General features: G+C 41.6%; 1 protein-coding gene across 8 annotated transcripts in view; it reads right to left on the bottom strand.

Annotated features, from left to right (window-relative positions):
- Positions 1 to 13642: 13642 nt before the first annotated feature.
- The window catches only part of cdh17 (cadherin 17, LI cadherin (liver-intestine)), a 171270-nt gene continuing 167582 nt past the window's right edge, over positions 13643 to 17330 (bottom strand). For all 8 annotated transcript variants that reach the window (XM_067979305.1, XM_067979324.1, XM_067979337.1 and 5 more), the window contains one exon: positions 13643 to 17281. In XM_067979305.1, coding sequence (XP_067835406.1) covers positions 17163 to 17281 — 119 coding nt within the window. In that variant the 3' untranslated portion in view covers positions 13643 to 17162. The remainder of the gene's footprint in view (positions 17282 to 17330) is intronic.

Below are 17330 nucleotides of genomic sequence, written 5' to 3'. Positions count from 1 at the left end.
GGCCCCCATTACACTGCCCTAGGACTTCTTTGGCATCCCCTACGCCTGGAATAGGAGCAGGCACAGCGTTAGGAAGGCAGGGGCAGGAGGGGGCATTCCAGGCATCCTGCCTCCCCTTCTTGTTCGTTAGCCCATGAGCATCTCAGCAGAGGGATGTCCAAATAAACTATATATCGAGGCTTGTGCTGGGACCCTCACAGTCTTTGCAGTCTGCGGAAGCTTGAAGAAGGCAATTTGAAAGAGAAAGCACTTTTAAATGTTTCTGGAATTACCCTCCCCCAGGCCTGCCCTGGCAGTGCGACAGCACCTGGCAAATGGTCTGGGATGGGAAAATTGCAGGAACCTCTTTCCTCACATGCGACACATCACAGGTACGCTGTTCCTGTCAGGGGCCCAAAGGGGGAAATCTATCCTGTAGTCCTTTCATTGTCTTGTGTATTATTTTAGCATTGTGAAGGACTTGCAGAGTTAAAGTTTTCAATAACAAGTGATGTCAAAATTGTGCCATCAGTGCTATTCGCAGTCACAACTGTAAAGCAAGAAACAGATTTGGAATGTAATAGGCTGGCTGGTTGAATTTCTCATGGTGGATGTATGACTGAAAGTCACCCGAATTATGATGCCTTGCTAGATGAAAAGAAAAGAACAAAAGGCCAGACTGGAGTCTAACCAAATTGTACTAAAAGCTTCCAAGTTTAGTTTTGGATGAAAGGAACTGCATATAGTGGAAAGCCAAAACTGGTCAATGATTGCACCATCAAATTGACTTTGAGTATCAAGGGTAGTTTCACATGAACCTTTTCTTCCTGATAAAATATGTTTCTCAATAAAGTATCAGGAAAGTGAAATAGATGATAAGGGTAGAACAGAATAATGGATTCACAGTGTAATGGAAAAAGACAAGTTGTATTATGGAAAATAAACTGCTAAAAGCTGTGTTGATGTTAACCAGAAATAAAAATACCAGGATGGACTCTGTTTCAATAATCCTTATTTCTTCTGTTTAAAATAAAAAAACATAATGTGGAAAGAAAACCAGCTAGCAATAGAGTGGAAAGTATGGATGCCAACCACAGTCCAGATAAAGAATCGGAGACTTCCACTCTGCTACACGAGGATAATCCTAGCCAATTCTTTATGACCTTCATTGGATCAGCCCCCTAAGACAATCTACTCCCCAAACCTACTCCAGTAAACTTCTATCTTTTTTTAAAAAATTAACCCCATTCTGGTATTTTTTTTAAAAGTCCCTATTGCTCTCATTTTTAAAATTGTGCCTACGGTGATGTCTTTTTAAATTACACCAGTATACTGCTTTTTTGTAATAAATCCTGCTTTTTTTTTCTTATACTCCCAAAGTGTTGCCTTTTGTAAATAGCTGTTGTTTTACTACCTATTTTTATAAATTATCCCATTTATGCTTTTTTTTAATAGCTCCTGTTGTCCTGCCTTTTCTTAATATCCCTCTTGTGCTGCTTTTCTCCTATTAGTCCCTTGTTCTGCTATTTTTTGTCATAGCCCCAGCCCTGCTGCCTGTGTTTTTTTAAATAGCCTGATTCTGGTGCTGTTGTTTTTTTAAAAGGGCCCTATTTGCCCTACTATTTTTTTAAAAATCAGAGCCTTCATTCTCCTCTTTTTATTTTATAGCCCTGGTTCTGCTCCATTTTATTTTCAAAAGTAACCCCAGTTGTCATCCCTCTTTTAAAAACAAAAATTCTGCTCCTATTCTTCTATAGGCACTAGCCATGATTCACAGGGAGCACTCCCACTTCTGAGTCTGCCACATTTCCCTAAATTACAACAGTGACTGCACTTCATTGAATGTAAAACACTTTGGGTTGTCTTGAGGCCATGAAAGGCGCTGTCATAAATGCAAGTTCCTTTTTCTTTCTTCCTCAGTTCTACTCTTAATGTTACAGTTACAGCAATTTGATTAATCATTGATTCTAGTATTATCATTTAAAATCCACCAACCAGTGAACTCTATTAATACCTTATTGTAACTGAATAGATTTAGGACGGTCTTAGCAAATTGCTTTGAAATATAAAAAGTAGTTTAAAGAAAAACAACTGGCATTGTATGAGGGCCAGCTGCTTTTATAGATTTGACAGACTCAATGTTATGAAGTACCAAGAAAATGGATTCTGTTCCTTTTTATTGACTTTACAAATAAAAAAATATATAAACCTTCAAATTACCCAGTGCTTCTACCAAAATGTAGTTCACGGAATCACTTACAACTGCTAGATAAAAACAGAAGATGCTCAGAGACCCATACCTCTGTAATGATTCTCCAACCCCATCATTTTATGTGCTTATTTAAATCAGCCCTTTCCTGGTGCTTTAAGGAAACTCTTTGTCCCCCAGGCAGAGATGAGCATGTTGGAAATCAAAATATTTTCCATATGACCTCAGCAGTAGCTCCAGGCTATGAGTATGAAGTATGAGATAAGAGTTTGTATGTATGCGATGAAGATACAGAACTCAACAAAATATCAAAGTTATAAAGAATGGAGCTGGGCCACAGCGTTTTAACATGATCTACTTTTCAATCAGTCAGAAATTATATCACTTGTGAAAAACAGATTACAGGAGATTATTAAATGGAGAGAAGAGATTAGTATGGTAGGACAGCATATGCGTCACTCATTTGGTTTGAGAGGATAAGCTCCAGAATAGTACATGTTGTACTTTTGAAATTAAAGTTGGTCAAAAAATGTAATTGTATATTTAAGCTATTATTACCTCATTGATTTGGATTTCTTTAATGATTCAAGTTTGCCAATGCCAGATGTTGTTTTTTCTTCTTTTCTGTTCTCATTGACGTGAGGAATGTTAGTGCTGCGAACTCTTTCTATCTTTTCAGTTCCAGTGTCAGCATCAAATACTCCTAGCTCAGGCTTAACACAGCCAGATGCAGAGTAAAGCTCCCTCTGTTCCACCTCAACAATATGCCTATGCCCTTATCATTGCTCAGATACTGGGGACAATTTTCCTTGCCAGCCAGATCGCACGCAAAGTGCCTGGACCCGGCCCACCTGTATATCCAGGTTCAGGTCATTTGCTTGGACCCAATGTTCTTCTGGCACAGGAATGCCACTTGGAAGGGGTTTGTGCTCAGAAGCAAAGGAGGTCTGCAGCAGCCTATTGGCTTAACAACTTTTGGGGCCTTCTGGTTGCCATCCGAAAGGCCAGAAGGCCTCTAGTTCCAAAGATCCACTTTTGCTGCATCTGAGAAGCGGTAATTATCCTTTTAAGAACATAAGAAATAGAAGCAGGAGTAGGCCATGCAGCCCCTCTTGCCTGCTCCCCCATTCAAAAGATCATGGCTGATCTTGTACCTCAACTCCACTTTCCCACCTTATGGCCATATCCCTTGATTCCCTTAGTGTCCATGTGTTTGCTACCTGCCCCAGCTCTGATTCTCTGATCTGAGGGTGCTGGGTGCAATCACAAATCTCCATTTTCTATGGGCACCAATCCATTTGTGCCTTCACGAGGCAGAGACCCAGGAAAATGAGGCAAGATGTCACTCCTACTTTATTACCATGCCACTTAAATTCATGCTGCTGCTCCAGATGCCAGTGATCCCCACCTGGCTGGGAAAGCCCCAGGAGTCTGTGTACATCAATTGATATTACATCTATGGCTTTCTGGGGAAACGTGCTCCATATTCTTATAACATTTTGTACAAAGAATTTTTTTCTATGATTCGCTTTAATTAGTTTAGTTCAAATTCTAAGATGTTGTCCCCTTGTTCTGGATTCCCCTGCCAGAGGAAAGAATCATTCATTATGCACTCTATCAATTTAACTTAATTATTTTAAATACCTCAGTCAGATTACCCCTCAATAGCAGAGAATATGATCCAAGTTTATCAAGTACCCTGATTCCAGGTATCATTCTGATGAATGATTGCTGGATTTTCTCAGGGGCTTGTATACTTCTTAAGGTGAAGCATCCAAAACCGAACTTGAAAGGATGAATTCAGCACCAGTGGTGCCTCACATACAGCCAGCTCTTATTGGAAAATCACAAGCATGCTGCCTATAATTTGCTGATATGTATTGACTGCAGGCAAGGTGCTGTGGCAACACAAGGCTTGTAAAATTTACTCTATTATGAGGTCTGGCCAGCTTGGGATAATTGCAATAGCACTTTGTTGTTCTTATAGTGTATATCCCATGATAAAGCCCAGCATCCCATTAATATCTTTGATTGTCTTTTGCACTTGCAAGCTAGCTTTTAATCACTTATGTACCGGTCGCACTATACCACCACTACCGCCACCCCCCAGCCCCCGCCCCCGCCTCCGCCTCCAAAGGGCTTTCTCATTTTGATTGCATTTCCATCTGACCATCTTATATCCAAAGTGTACTACCTCACCTTTATGTTAAATTGCATTTATCATCAGTCCGCCAACTCACATAATGTCAACGTAAATAAAAATCGGGAGAGATGTAAAACGGGCTGCCAATTTGCTATCACCCGTTTTATACTATCGCACAAAGTCAAAATTTACCCCAATCTGTTTATTTCCTTATGCAATTTTCTGCTCTCTTCCCTGTTCATTATACCTCCTAGCTTAATATCATCTGCAGACTTGGATCTCTTCCCCTCAATTCCTAAATCCAGGCCCCAGCATTAATCCTTGGGGGACATGATTTCTCCCTTTCCACCAATCCAAGAATGTCCCTTTTATCTCAGTTTTCTGCCCGTTAACTCTCAACTTGTTCTTATCTACGCTATGAGGGTGTCTCCAATTTCATATGCCTGAATTTTAGCTAGCAATCTTTTGTACAGAACCTTATCAAAAGCCTTCCTGTTAATTAATTGTTAGTCCCTGTCATTAATCTTTTATTCTGCAGGACCCATTACAGTTCTTGTTATCAGTTGTCAGTGGACAGCATTGGGTTCTGCTAGCTGCGTTTTTATTTTCATAACCGAATATTTTTAGATTTCCTCTTTGCTGTGGTGACATTAGAATGTGCTACAAGTAAATACGCCTGTCCTAAAGAGCATTTTGTATTTGTGAAAAGCCTGACTGGTATTAATCACAGTAAAAATGATTGCACTTAATTTTGAGCTAAAGTGTTTAGGGTCCACGGGGCAGTTGGTACAACAAGACCGGCATAGCTTACATTTCACTCTAATGTTTTTAAATGAGGACAGAATAGGAGTGATTCTGCGATCCGGTGCTCTCAGCGAGTAGCAGTACTCGCAGGGAGCATGTCTCTGGATATGATGGCCATGCTTATTAATGGATGGAAAATCACTTGCTGCACGCCCTCTATGTTCACGAGACACCGCTGTTCATTGGAAGGCACTTTAAGAGCAGAAGATTGAACCAGCTGAGCTTTGGATCACTCTTGTTGAACATTCTGCAAAGCCAGGAGTTTTTGAAGTACAGGATTCTGCATGAAGTATGACTTTTCACTCTTAACAGTCTTTAATTTGGTCAAGTTAAAGCAATAATGGACAAAAATCCTCTTTTGGCTTCGGTCAGTTCCACAAAGGAAGTGACTTCTTCAGGACATCGAAACTTTTAAAGACTCAAAATTTCCCCTCAAGGAGATCATGGGTTGTTGCTGTGGAAAGTGAAAAAATAGTGATGTGTGGGGATTTTTCTCCTGAGGCTGGGGCAAAGGAACATTGTTGGAGCACAATGAAGTTAGCTTTAATCAGCAGCTAGCTATTGTATATTTGATCTGTGAGTACCTAATGTGGCACGGAATGAAAAAATTGACAAGTTTCTAGAAATTCCTCCACGCATTACATTTATTCCACAGCAAATATAATGAGAGCATAACTGTGAGATAAATGTTGTTAAAAGTTCAAATTTAGTGCAGGTCTCATTGATTCACGTACCTGAACTTCAGTTTGAATTATGCACTGGAAAGCAGTGCAAGCAAGACCAAATTATTTTTTTATATATCAAATTGTATATAAAGGATCTGCTTGTTGTCAACCACTCAGAATTCAAGCCTAGGCCAACCAACAGGAAAAGATGACCAGATAGCAAATTCCCTACTTGTGGTGCCACTGTAAACAATTACTGCTAACTGCAAACTGATTAAGCTCATAGTCCTAAGAAAGACCCCACAATTATGATGCACAGCTGCCTTCTTAAAAGATTAAATCAATTCCACATCCTGAAGTGGAACAGGCAACTGAGGCCATCCTCAGCTAGGTTGTTGTATATTTATCCAGCAGATTAATGGAGCTATGCAATGTCATATAGAGCATTTTTTGCTGGTTGGTCTACAAAATTCTTGCATTCTTTAGAAAATAATTTATATCCTTTAACAGTGTAATACAAGTAGCTGATGGCACAAGAAAATTTAAAACATTGCCTTCGAAACTATCAGTGGAATAGAAAATTAATGGCAATTATACACTTTTGCATGGAAAGATTAAACTTTATCATTTGAGTACTTCTCATAAGAGTTACTTTTAATAATATATTATCCATTTTAGGCCTATTTTGAATACCCTCTGAAATGGCCTAGCAAGCCACTCAGTTGTAAAATCTCGCTAAAAAAAGTCACAATAAGAATAAAACCGGACGGACCACCCGGCATCGGACCACTAGGCACCGGACACGACAAAGGCAAACCGAGCCCAGTCGACCCTGCAAAGTCCTCCTCACTAACATCTGGGGACTTGTGCCAAAATTGGGAGAGCTGTCCCACAGACTAGTCAAACAACAGCCTGACATAGCCATACTCACAGAATCATACCTTTCAGCCAACGTCCCAGACTCTTCCATCACTATCCCTGGGTATGTCCTGTCCCACCGGCAGGACAGACCCACCAGAGGTGGCGGTACAGTGATATACAGTCAGGAGCGAGTGGCCCTGGGAGTCCTCAACATTGACTCTGGACCCCATGAAATCTCATGGCATCAGGTCAAACATGGGCAAGGAAACCTCCTGCTGATTACCACCTACCGCCCTCCCTCAGCTGATGAATCAGTCCTCCTCCATGTTGAACACCACTTGGAGGAAGCACTGAGGATAGCAAGGGCACAGAATATACTCTGGGTGGGGGACTTCAATGTCCATCACCAAGAGTGGCTCGGTAGCACCACTACTGACCGAACTGGCCGAGTCCTGAAGGACATAGCTGCTAGACTGGGCCTGCGGCAGCTGGTGAACAAACCAACACGAGGGAAAAACTTACTTGACCTCGTCCTCACCAATCTACCTGTTGCAGATGCATCTGTCCATGACAGTATTGGTAGGAGTGACCACTGCACAGTCCTTGTGGAGATGAAGTCCCGTCTTCGCACTGAGGACACCATCCAACGTGTTGTGTGGCACTACCACCGTGCTAAATGGGATAGATTCAGAACAGATCTAGCAGCTCAAAACTGGACATCCATGAGGCACTGTGGGCCATCAGCAGCAGCAGAATTGTATTCCAGCACAATCTGTAACCTCATGGCCCGGCATATTCCTCACTCTACCATTACCAACAAGCCAGGGGATCAACCCTGGTTCAATGAGGAGTGTAGAAGAGCATGCCAGGAGCAGCACCAGGCGTATCTAAAAATAAGGTGCCAATCTGGTGAAGCTACAAATCAGGACTACATGCATGCCAAACAGCGGAAGCAACATGCTATGGACAGAGCTAAGCGATTCTACAACCAACGGATCAGATCAAAACTCTGCAGTCCTGCCACATCCAATCGTGAATGGTGGTGGACAATTAAACAACTAACGGGAGGAGGAGGCTCTGTAAACATCCCCATCCTCAACGATGGCGGAGTCCAGCACGTTAGTGCAAAAGACAAGGCTGAAGCATTTGCAACCATCTTCAGCCAGAAGTGCCGAGTGGATGATCCATCTCGGCCGCCTCCCGATATCCCCACCATCACAGAAGCCAGTCTTCAGCCAATTTGATTCACTCCACATGATATCAAGAAACGGCTGAGTGCGCTGGATACAGCAAAGGCTATGGGCCCCGACAACATCCCAGCTGTAGTGCTGAAGACTTGTGCTCCAGAACTAGCTGCGCCTCTAGCCAAGCTGTTCCAGTACAGCTACAACACTGGCATCTACCCGACAATGTGGAAAATTGCCCAGGTATGTCCTGTCCACAAAAAGCAGGACAAATCCAATCCGGCCAATTACAGCCCCATTAGCCTACTCCCAATCATCAGCAAAGTGATGGAAGGTGTTGTCGACAGTGCTATCAAGCGGCACTTACCAATAACCTGCTTACCGAAGCTCAGTTTGGGTTCCACCAGGACCACTCGGCTCCAGACCTCATTACAGCCTTGGTCCAAACATGGACAAAAGAGCTGAATTCCAGAGGTGAGGTGAGAGTAACTGCCCTTGACATCAAGGCAGCCTTTGACCGAGTGTGGCACCAAGGAACACTAGTAAAATTGAAATCAATGGGAATCAGGGGGAAAACTCTCCAGTGGCTGGAGTCATACCTAGCACAAAGGAAGATGGTAGTGGTTGTTGGAGGCCAATCATCTCAGCCCCAGGACATTGCTGCAGGTGTTCCTCAAGGCAGTGTCCTAGGCCCAACCATTTTCAGCTGCTTTATCAATGACCTTCCCTCCATCATAAGGTCAGAAATGGGGATGTTCGCTGATGATTGCACAGTGTTCAGTTCCATTCGCAACCCCTCAAATAATGAAGCAGTCCGAGCCCGCATGCAGCAAGACCTGGACAACATCCAGGCTTGGGCTGATAAGTGGCAAGTAACATTCGCGCCAGATAAGTGCCAGGCAATGACCATCTCCAACAAGAGAGAGTCTAACCACCTCCCCTTGACATTCAACGGCATTACCATCGCCGAATCCTCCACCATCAACATCCTGGGGGTCACCATTGACCAGAAACTTAACTGGACCAGCCATATAAATACTGTGGCTATGAGAGCAGGTCAGAGGCTAGGTATTCTGCGGCGAGTGACTCACCTCCTGACTCCCCAAAGCCTTTCCACCATCTACAAGGCACAAGTCAGGAGTGTGATGGAATACTCTCCACTTGCCTGGATGAGTCCAGCTCCAACAACACTCAAGAAGCTCGACACCATCCAAGATAAAGCAGCCCGCTTGATTGGCACCCCATCCACCACCCTAAACATTCACTCCCTTCACCACCGGCACATTGTGGTTGCAGTGTGTCCCATCCACAGGATGCACTGCAGCAACTCGCCAAGGCTTCTTCGACAGCATCTCCCAAACCCGCGACCTCTACCACCTAGAAGGACAAGAGCAGCAGCTACATGGGAACAACACCACCTGCATGTTCCCCTCCAAGTCACACACCATCCCGATTTGGAAATATATCGCCGTTCTTTCATCGTCGCTGGGTCAAAATCCTGGAACTCCCTTCCTAACAGCACTGTGGGAGAACTGTCACCACACGGACTGCAGCGGTTCAAGAAGGCGGCTCACCACCACCTTCTCAAGGGCAATTACGGATGGGCAATAAAAATGCCGGCCTCGCCAGCGGCGCCCACATCCCATGAACGAATTTGAAAAAAACTATCAGAAATAAGGCTTAGGTTTGGACTTCTATCATCACCAGCCATTTTTAAAAATTAAAAATGAATTGAATTTCATTGCATTAATCTATTAAATGAGGCTTCGTACATTGCAGACTTTTGATTTATTAAACTCGTATAAAATTTGAGTTTGTTCTGACAAAAGATGTCATCTGAAACATTAACCTGTTTTCTGATGCTGAGGAATTCCAACAGTTTCTGTTTTTAGATAAAACTTATTATTTACTGAAATAACCAATGAAGTATCAGTACTGCTTTACCATATTTTGAGAGCAAATCTTGTATGATTTCCAGATAAGACCACTTCCGTAACATTGCACCGCCCCGCCTCAGCTCATCTGCTGCCTGTATCCTAACTTGCACCAAGTCCTGTTCACCCATCACCCCTGTGCTCGCTGACCGACATTGGCTTCCGGTCCAGGAATGCCTCGATTTTAAAATTCTCATCCTTGTTTTCAAATCCCTCCATGGCCTCTCCCCTCCCTATCTCTGTAACCTCCACCAGCCCTACAACCCTCCGAGATCTCTGCGCTCCTCCAATTCTTGCCTCTTGTGCATCCCTGATTTTAATTGCTCCAATGTAAGGAATCTTACAACACCAGGTTATAGTCCAACAATTTTATTTTAAAATCACAAGCTTTCGGAGATTATCCCCTTCGTCAGGTGAATTGCTCCATCATTGGCGGCCATGCCTTAAGTTGCCTAGGTCCTAAGCTCTGGAATTCCTTCTCTAAACCTCTCCGCCTCTCTACCTCTCTTTCCTCCTTTCAAACTTCTTTAAAAACTACCTCTTTGACCAAGCTTTTGGTCATCTGCCCTAATATCCCCTTATGTAGTTTAGTGTCAAGTTTTGTTTGATAACACTCCTGAAGTGCCTTTGGGACGTTTTACTATGTTAAAGGTGCTATATAAATGCATGTTGTTGTTGTTGATATATTACTTAAATAAGACAAATGTACTTTTCATCTTACCTCTTTCAGTTATTCACTTTCACACTCTGGTCTTGTGCCTCGTCAGCAGTCGTGAAAGGGAACCTTCACAACGTCATTAGTTTGGCAAGAGGAGATGGTACATATCAGCCCAGCAGCAGGCTTTACCATGATTTGAGTCCATTATACTGCATATTTAACAGTACCACTGATTTCAAACAGTAAGAATATTTTCTTGTCTTGTCTATGTTAGAAAGAATACTAGTACAAAACATTTTTTGTTAGTCAATACATCATTTTGTGAAGGTACGAGAATGCCAAATGCCTGGCATTGAGAGTTCTCACCCAACCCCGGCCTACTCAGGTCCCAGCCTAATTTCCAGCCCTTTTGGCACAGTCCTGCCAGTTACGGTGGGAGTGCACTGGAAAGGCTGCAGATTTTCAACGCTGTTTGTTTTCAAATAGACCCAATTGATGTAGAAATAGATAATGTAAATGAGGTGTTTTCAACAGCGGCAGAAATAATAGTCAGTATAAATCAAGCTATAAGGTGGTTTAGACCTTTTATTTGTCGTGTAACTCAGATCCAGTCATGGATCCTGTTGATACTTTATTTTCCTGTTAATTTATTTTCCTGCACACTAATTGTTAGCCAATAGCAGCAGGTGGGAAGCTGTGATACAACAGCTCTTCCTGAACAATGATTACTCAATGACACAACATAAAAACTGTAATAAGAGAATACACAGCAGGAGAAAGTAGATCGAAAGGAAGAGCTGACCTACTGTGCAGCTGATTAGCCCACTGGTGTAAAACTTAATGCCAGTACAGATTGAAGAAAGCAGTTTGAAACCAGGGTACTGCTTTTCTTGCAGTTGCAGAAGCCACCATTCTACATCAGGGAAGTGTGGGAGGAATAGACCTGCTGTAACAAGTGATTCCTCGGCGATGCTACAAAATAAAAGTCTAATATTATGAAACAGAATTCAATCTTTTTCTGTGCTGACAAGAAATCCTCTGTACTGAAAGCAAACAATTTCTGAGTAAGTTGAATGTGATTTTGTCAACAATTATATCACCAGGCTGGGTTACACAATGTCTCTCTCCCCTTGACACGGAATGCTAATTCACAGAACCAGTATTTAACTTTTACAGAAGACAGTCATTCATAGGGACAGTGGCAGCGTGGATACAAAATTGGCGAGGGGACAGAAAGCAAAGAGTAGCGGTGAACGATTGTTTATGAGACTGGAGGGAAGTATCCTGTGGTGTTCCCCAAGGGTCAGTATTAGGACCACTGCTCTTTTTGATATATATTAATGACCTGGACTTGGGTATAGAGGGTACATTTTCAAAGTTTTTAGATGACACGAAACTTGGAAATGTAGTAAACTGTGAGGAAGATAGCAACAGACTTTAGATAAAATTTAACACAGAGAAGTGTGAAGTGATGCATTTTGGTAGGAAGAATGAGGCGAGGCAATATAAACTAAATGGTACAATTTTAAAAGGGGTGCAGGAACGGAGAGACCTGGGGGTGCACATACACAAATCTTTGAAGATGGCAGGACAAATTGAGAATGCTGTTAAAAAAGCACATGGAATCCTGGGCTTTATTAATAGATGTAAACAATTTTACAACACCAAGTTATAGTCCAGCAATTTTATTTTAAATTCACAAGCTTTCGGAGGCTTCCCCCTTCGTCAGGTGAACGATGTGAAATGAAATCCTCGAAATGAAATCGCATTTATAATTCACAGAACAATGCTTGGTGAGTACAGACAGTTTTTTCAACTGCCCGTTGCCAAGGCAATCAGTGTGCAGACAGACAGGTGTTACCTGCCAGGTCTCACAGAATATAGTAAACAATTTTACAACACCAAGTTATAGTCCAGCAATTTTATTTTAAATTCACAAGCTTTCGGAGACTTCCTCCTTCCTCAGGTAAATGTTCAGGAGCTCCTTGAAGCCTACGCATTTATACATATAGAACAATACATGGTGTTTACAGAATGCCCCTGCAACTGCCCCTGCAGGGGCATTCTGTAAACACCATGTATTGTTCTATATGTATAAATGCGTAGGCTTCAAGGAGCTCCTGAACATTTACCTGAGGAAGGAGGAAGTCTCCGAAAGCTTGTGAATTTAAAATAAAATTGCTGGACTATAACTTGGTGTTGTAAAATTGTTTACAATTGTCAACCCCAGTCCATCACCGGCATCTCCACATCATCACAGAATATACAAATCACCAAAAAAAAAACAACAAACAAAAAAAAACAGAGATAGAGAGGTAGAAACATAGAAAAGACAGCAACTGACCCGTTATATTAAAAACAGATAACATTTGTTCACTGGTGGGGTAACGTGTAGCGTGACATGAACCCAAGATCCCGGTTGAGGCCGTCCTCATGGGTGCGGAACTTGGCTATCAATTTTTATTCCCCTCATCCCCTCCCCTCTCATCACAGTGGCATTTCCTTCCTGATTTGCTTCACCTCCCATTGGCTGCAGATGCTGCTCTGGGGTGTGTGTGGGGGGGGTGCAATTGCTGCTGCACACTGTGGGCAGGTATTCCTCATCTCACTATAATTTCCCTCCACAGCTTGCAGTAGTGTTCAAGTCCTGAAACAGCAGAAGGTAGGATCTGGGAGTGACAGTAAGGGTAAGTTGGGGGAGGAGCTGGATCATTTTCACATGGGAGTGCAGTTTTCATGATTCCACAATAAAAAAAAGTCACCACAACTTTAAAGTGGCCCTAGTGTCAAAGGTGACATGAGGAAAAGCTTTTTTACACAGCGAGTGGTTAGGATCTGGAATGCACTGCCCGAGGGGGTGGTGGAGGCAGATTCAATCATGGCCTTCAAAAGGGAACTGGATAAGTACTTGAAAGGAAAAAATTGGCAGGGCTACGGGGATAGGGCAGGGGAGTGGGACTAGCTGGATTGCTCTTGCATAGAGCCAGCGCAGACTCAATGGGCCGAATGGCCTCCTTCCATGCTGTAACCTTACTATGATTCTATGATTTTATATTGATTATACTGGTTTAAAAGTGTTTGCAATCATTGCATCATGGCTAGTTGTTACAAAGGTGCTCTACATCTTTCATATAAATGCAGTGAGAACAGATGTAAACCAATTATAGAATGGCGAAAAAGCATGAAGTAAAAATTCATGTTCCGATTTGCAGCCTCAATGCAGTTTATTAATATCTCTATAAAAGACACACACAAATACTATACTGTGCACTAGTTCCTTATTTTAAGTGGTCTAGCGACATTTTATTTATATTTTTCTCACCAATTGTCCCCCACCTTCCCTCTCTCCTCTCAAGGTGCTGACTACTGCTGGAGTGCAGTTGCCCTCCAGTACTCTGCCCATTATTTGTCTGTGAGCCTTTACAGAGAGTGTCAACACACTATTCAACCATGGGGAACATTGCAGCTTCACTCAATCCTGCTGTCATGTGACAACCACACACAATGATCAGAAGTGCGAACCTGGCAGATTTTGCCCTCTCCAATCTACGGGCGCTGAGACTAATTCTCGCATCTCTACCACCTCCCGGCTGAAACCAGCGTAGATTGCAGATTGTACCTGGGACTGTGTTGTACAGCTACTCACTGAGCCACTGAGGGAGACCACCTGGGGACTTTTTATACTTGACTTTTCATCAGGCTGCAGTTACTTCACATCCCAATTAGAATTATCTCAGTGGTCTTATTGATGGTAATATTGAACAGCACCAGTCTGTCATTCAGTAACTCCGTTAATGAGCTGAAATCATACAGTGCATGTTGAACTGAAATAGTTACTTTTTAATTGTGCACACATATTACCTCTATCTTCGTTAAATCAACAAAGTCCTTTTCTTTTTTAAATTGATTTTTGATTTTTTTCCACACACATACACACACAGACATACACACACAGACCTAAGAACCCATGGAAACAATTAAAATGTCATCATATTTAGAAACAAAGTGGGTGTATACAGAAAATCATCAAGGGAAATACAAAAACATAAGTTTACACAAGTAGAAAAAAAGTGATAAAATCAGATCCCATAAAGGCTTCTTTTTAAATAAATTTTCCAAAAAAATTTGTAATCTTTTTCTTAATTTTTTTAATTTGTTTTTTTAATACCCAGACCATACAAAAATGTTATATTAGAGTAGCTTTGTTACTTTATATTTCATTGCAGTTTTCATCAGCCCTAGCATTGAGGATAGACTAAATATAAAAATACTGCAGCTTAGAACCACATGATTCATATAAAAGTACAAAAGTGGCAGCACAACAGACTTAGATTGTAAAAAGGGCTCAGTCCCATTTTTGAACAAATAAGCTACTTCTATTTTTGTGAGTTTTGTATTCATCAAGGAGAAGGATCTGACTGCTTCCAACTTGGCACCTCTTGCCAGAATGGAACAGCTCTCCAATTCTCATGGATAGCACAGGTCTAAAGCAACACTCCCCCTACTCTGCCCAACAAGATGCCTATTACAGCAGTGAGATTTTTTCCATTACCCACACTAGCTATCCTCTGAGACTGCCCATGTGGTATTGAGTTGTGCTATGGACACACTAGGAGCTGAGTTAAGACTGTCCAAATTCATTTTACACAGGACCCTTAAAGCTAGGAGAAAGAGGAAACTTTTATCCCATCAATTTGAACCTAGACCCCACAGGTAAAATGATAATGTGCTAACTCACTGCACCAACTGATCCCTAAATATACATAGTAGCAATCTGACTTCAAAGTGCTGTACTTGCATTTCAGCATTTAATCTTTCATCTGCACTCCCCCAATGACTCAGCCCTCGTATAAAACACATATAAAATATATGTTTAAGTAATTTCTAACAAACTAGTCATTCCAGTAGCTAGGTTCAGGAGTATGATATTCCCGTCACTGTACTATTAATTATCAGCAGTGCCTGTCATCCCTGAGTAATAAGGAGCCCTATGAGAGGGCCATGGGCTGAAGAAAATGACCATTGCAGCAGAAGAAGTCAGCTTGGCAGATGTTTGCACATTAAAATTAACACATACAGCCATTAAGGAGAAAACACTTCTAGGCCAAAAACATAATTTCTACGAGCAAAATCAGCGATATATCTACTGCCACCTCAAGCACGATCACACCAGATTACAAAGGAATTACATTAATCTTTTTTTTAAAGCTTGTCCTTTCATCCTCTCTGGTTGTAGCAGGAGCATCATAAGCATTGTTATTTTTGTGCCATGAACATTTCATTTCACTATTAATATAGTGGAAAGATACTTAAAAACAACCGGCACAAAATCATCGTCATTCAAGCATTAATCTTATTTACACAGCACATTCATTGACAGGAAGAGCCAGAAAGAATACGAGAAGAAAGGTATTCTTGGAACACAAACAATTCCAACAAAAAGCAAAGTCTATCTATCTAGTGTGCTATTGAAGCTGTGTATTTACAGCAACTGCTTCTCCCCGTCCCCCTCGCCCACCTAATACTCTTTCCTGTTCTCCCCTCTTTTCCTGAAGGCACTGACGCTTGCCGGGATACAGCTCCACAGATGCCAGCAGCCATCCAATATTCTGCCCAGAAGCATTCTTCGTGTGTGAGCCTAGACAGCGCATGCTGTCAAGCTATTCATCACGAAGAGCATCACGGCCAAGCCCACCATGTACTCATCTGATGTTCATACATGGCCATTTTTGCAGCAGAGGTCACTGGACAGTTATCAGGAGCGGGAATCCTGCCTTATTTTTCTCCTCCTTACCCCAGAGGTGTTGATGCCAATTGCAGTGCCTCTTATGCTGCTGTGGCTGAGATCACCTAACTCAGCACTGTTCAGCTATCAGAATTGTTAAATGCCCACTGTATTCATGAAGAAGTATTTATCAAGTATTTTTCTTAACAAACATAGAACACAATAATGAGAATCAGGTCAAACTGTATTATTGCATCACTGATGTGGTGTTATCAAGACAGAAATGATGCATATCTCTTCTCGCTCATTAAATAAAAGTTCAGGTATAAACTAACTGGCTTAAGGCTGAGGCATTTAAAAAAAAAATTAATTGAAAATCTTGGCCCTTTCATTTTGGATGCCAAAATATAATTCATGAAGACTCACTTTAACAATTGTAGAGGGTCCTATATGGTTGGCTCGTCTTGTGCTCACCCAGAATCATCCCTTTCTACAGGCTTTAATAACTAGCAAGTAAGATAATAAAATAACTGTCATTTTGGCAGGAAACATTTGTGAACTGGGATAAATCAAATTTCAATTACAAATTCAAATTTTAATCAAACAGATCCTGCCATCCAACACTAAAACTGCAAAAATGGATACTCTATAGTCACATTCCCTCAAAATAAGTTTCAAATTAAAGTTCTAGAAAGTGAGATTGGTGAATGACATTCCAAATATTATACAGCACTTTTAACGGCACAATAGAATGTAATGAACACACTCTAAGCACACATCCTTCTAAATTTTTAAGGGGTCTGTAAAGTTCTAGTTATAAATAAATGTGCCTGGTAAAATCAACACCAAATTAAGTTGTATTCAAAACTTTTGTCACTCAATAAAAAGAATAATTGAGGAAAATTTCTGGAAGAATTTGAAATAGGATCTTCAGAAGACTGCAATGTTGTCCCTGTGAAAGAATTTCCTTCGGGTGTAGCAGATATTCAAGTTTCTGGTATTATGCACTAGTCAGAGCTATAGTTTCTTTCTCAGTCCGTGCTGCTTTGGGATCTGTTTTCGGGCCTTTTCCATTTTTCTTGCGTTTCATATTTAAAAATACCACTGCGAGGATCAAACCTATGGGAACATTTTGTGAACAAATGTTATTATTTAAGTCACTTCTCTA

This window comes from Heptranchias perlo, chromosome 3 (assembly GCF_035084215.1).
Source record: "Heptranchias perlo isolate sHepPer1 chromosome 3, sHepPer1.hap1, whole genome shotgun sequence".
Taxonomy (NCBI): Eukaryota; Metazoa; Chordata; class Chondrichthyes; order Hexanchiformes; family Hexanchidae; genus Heptranchias; species Heptranchias perlo.
This window is presented reverse-complemented; position numbering and strand designations above follow the sequence as displayed.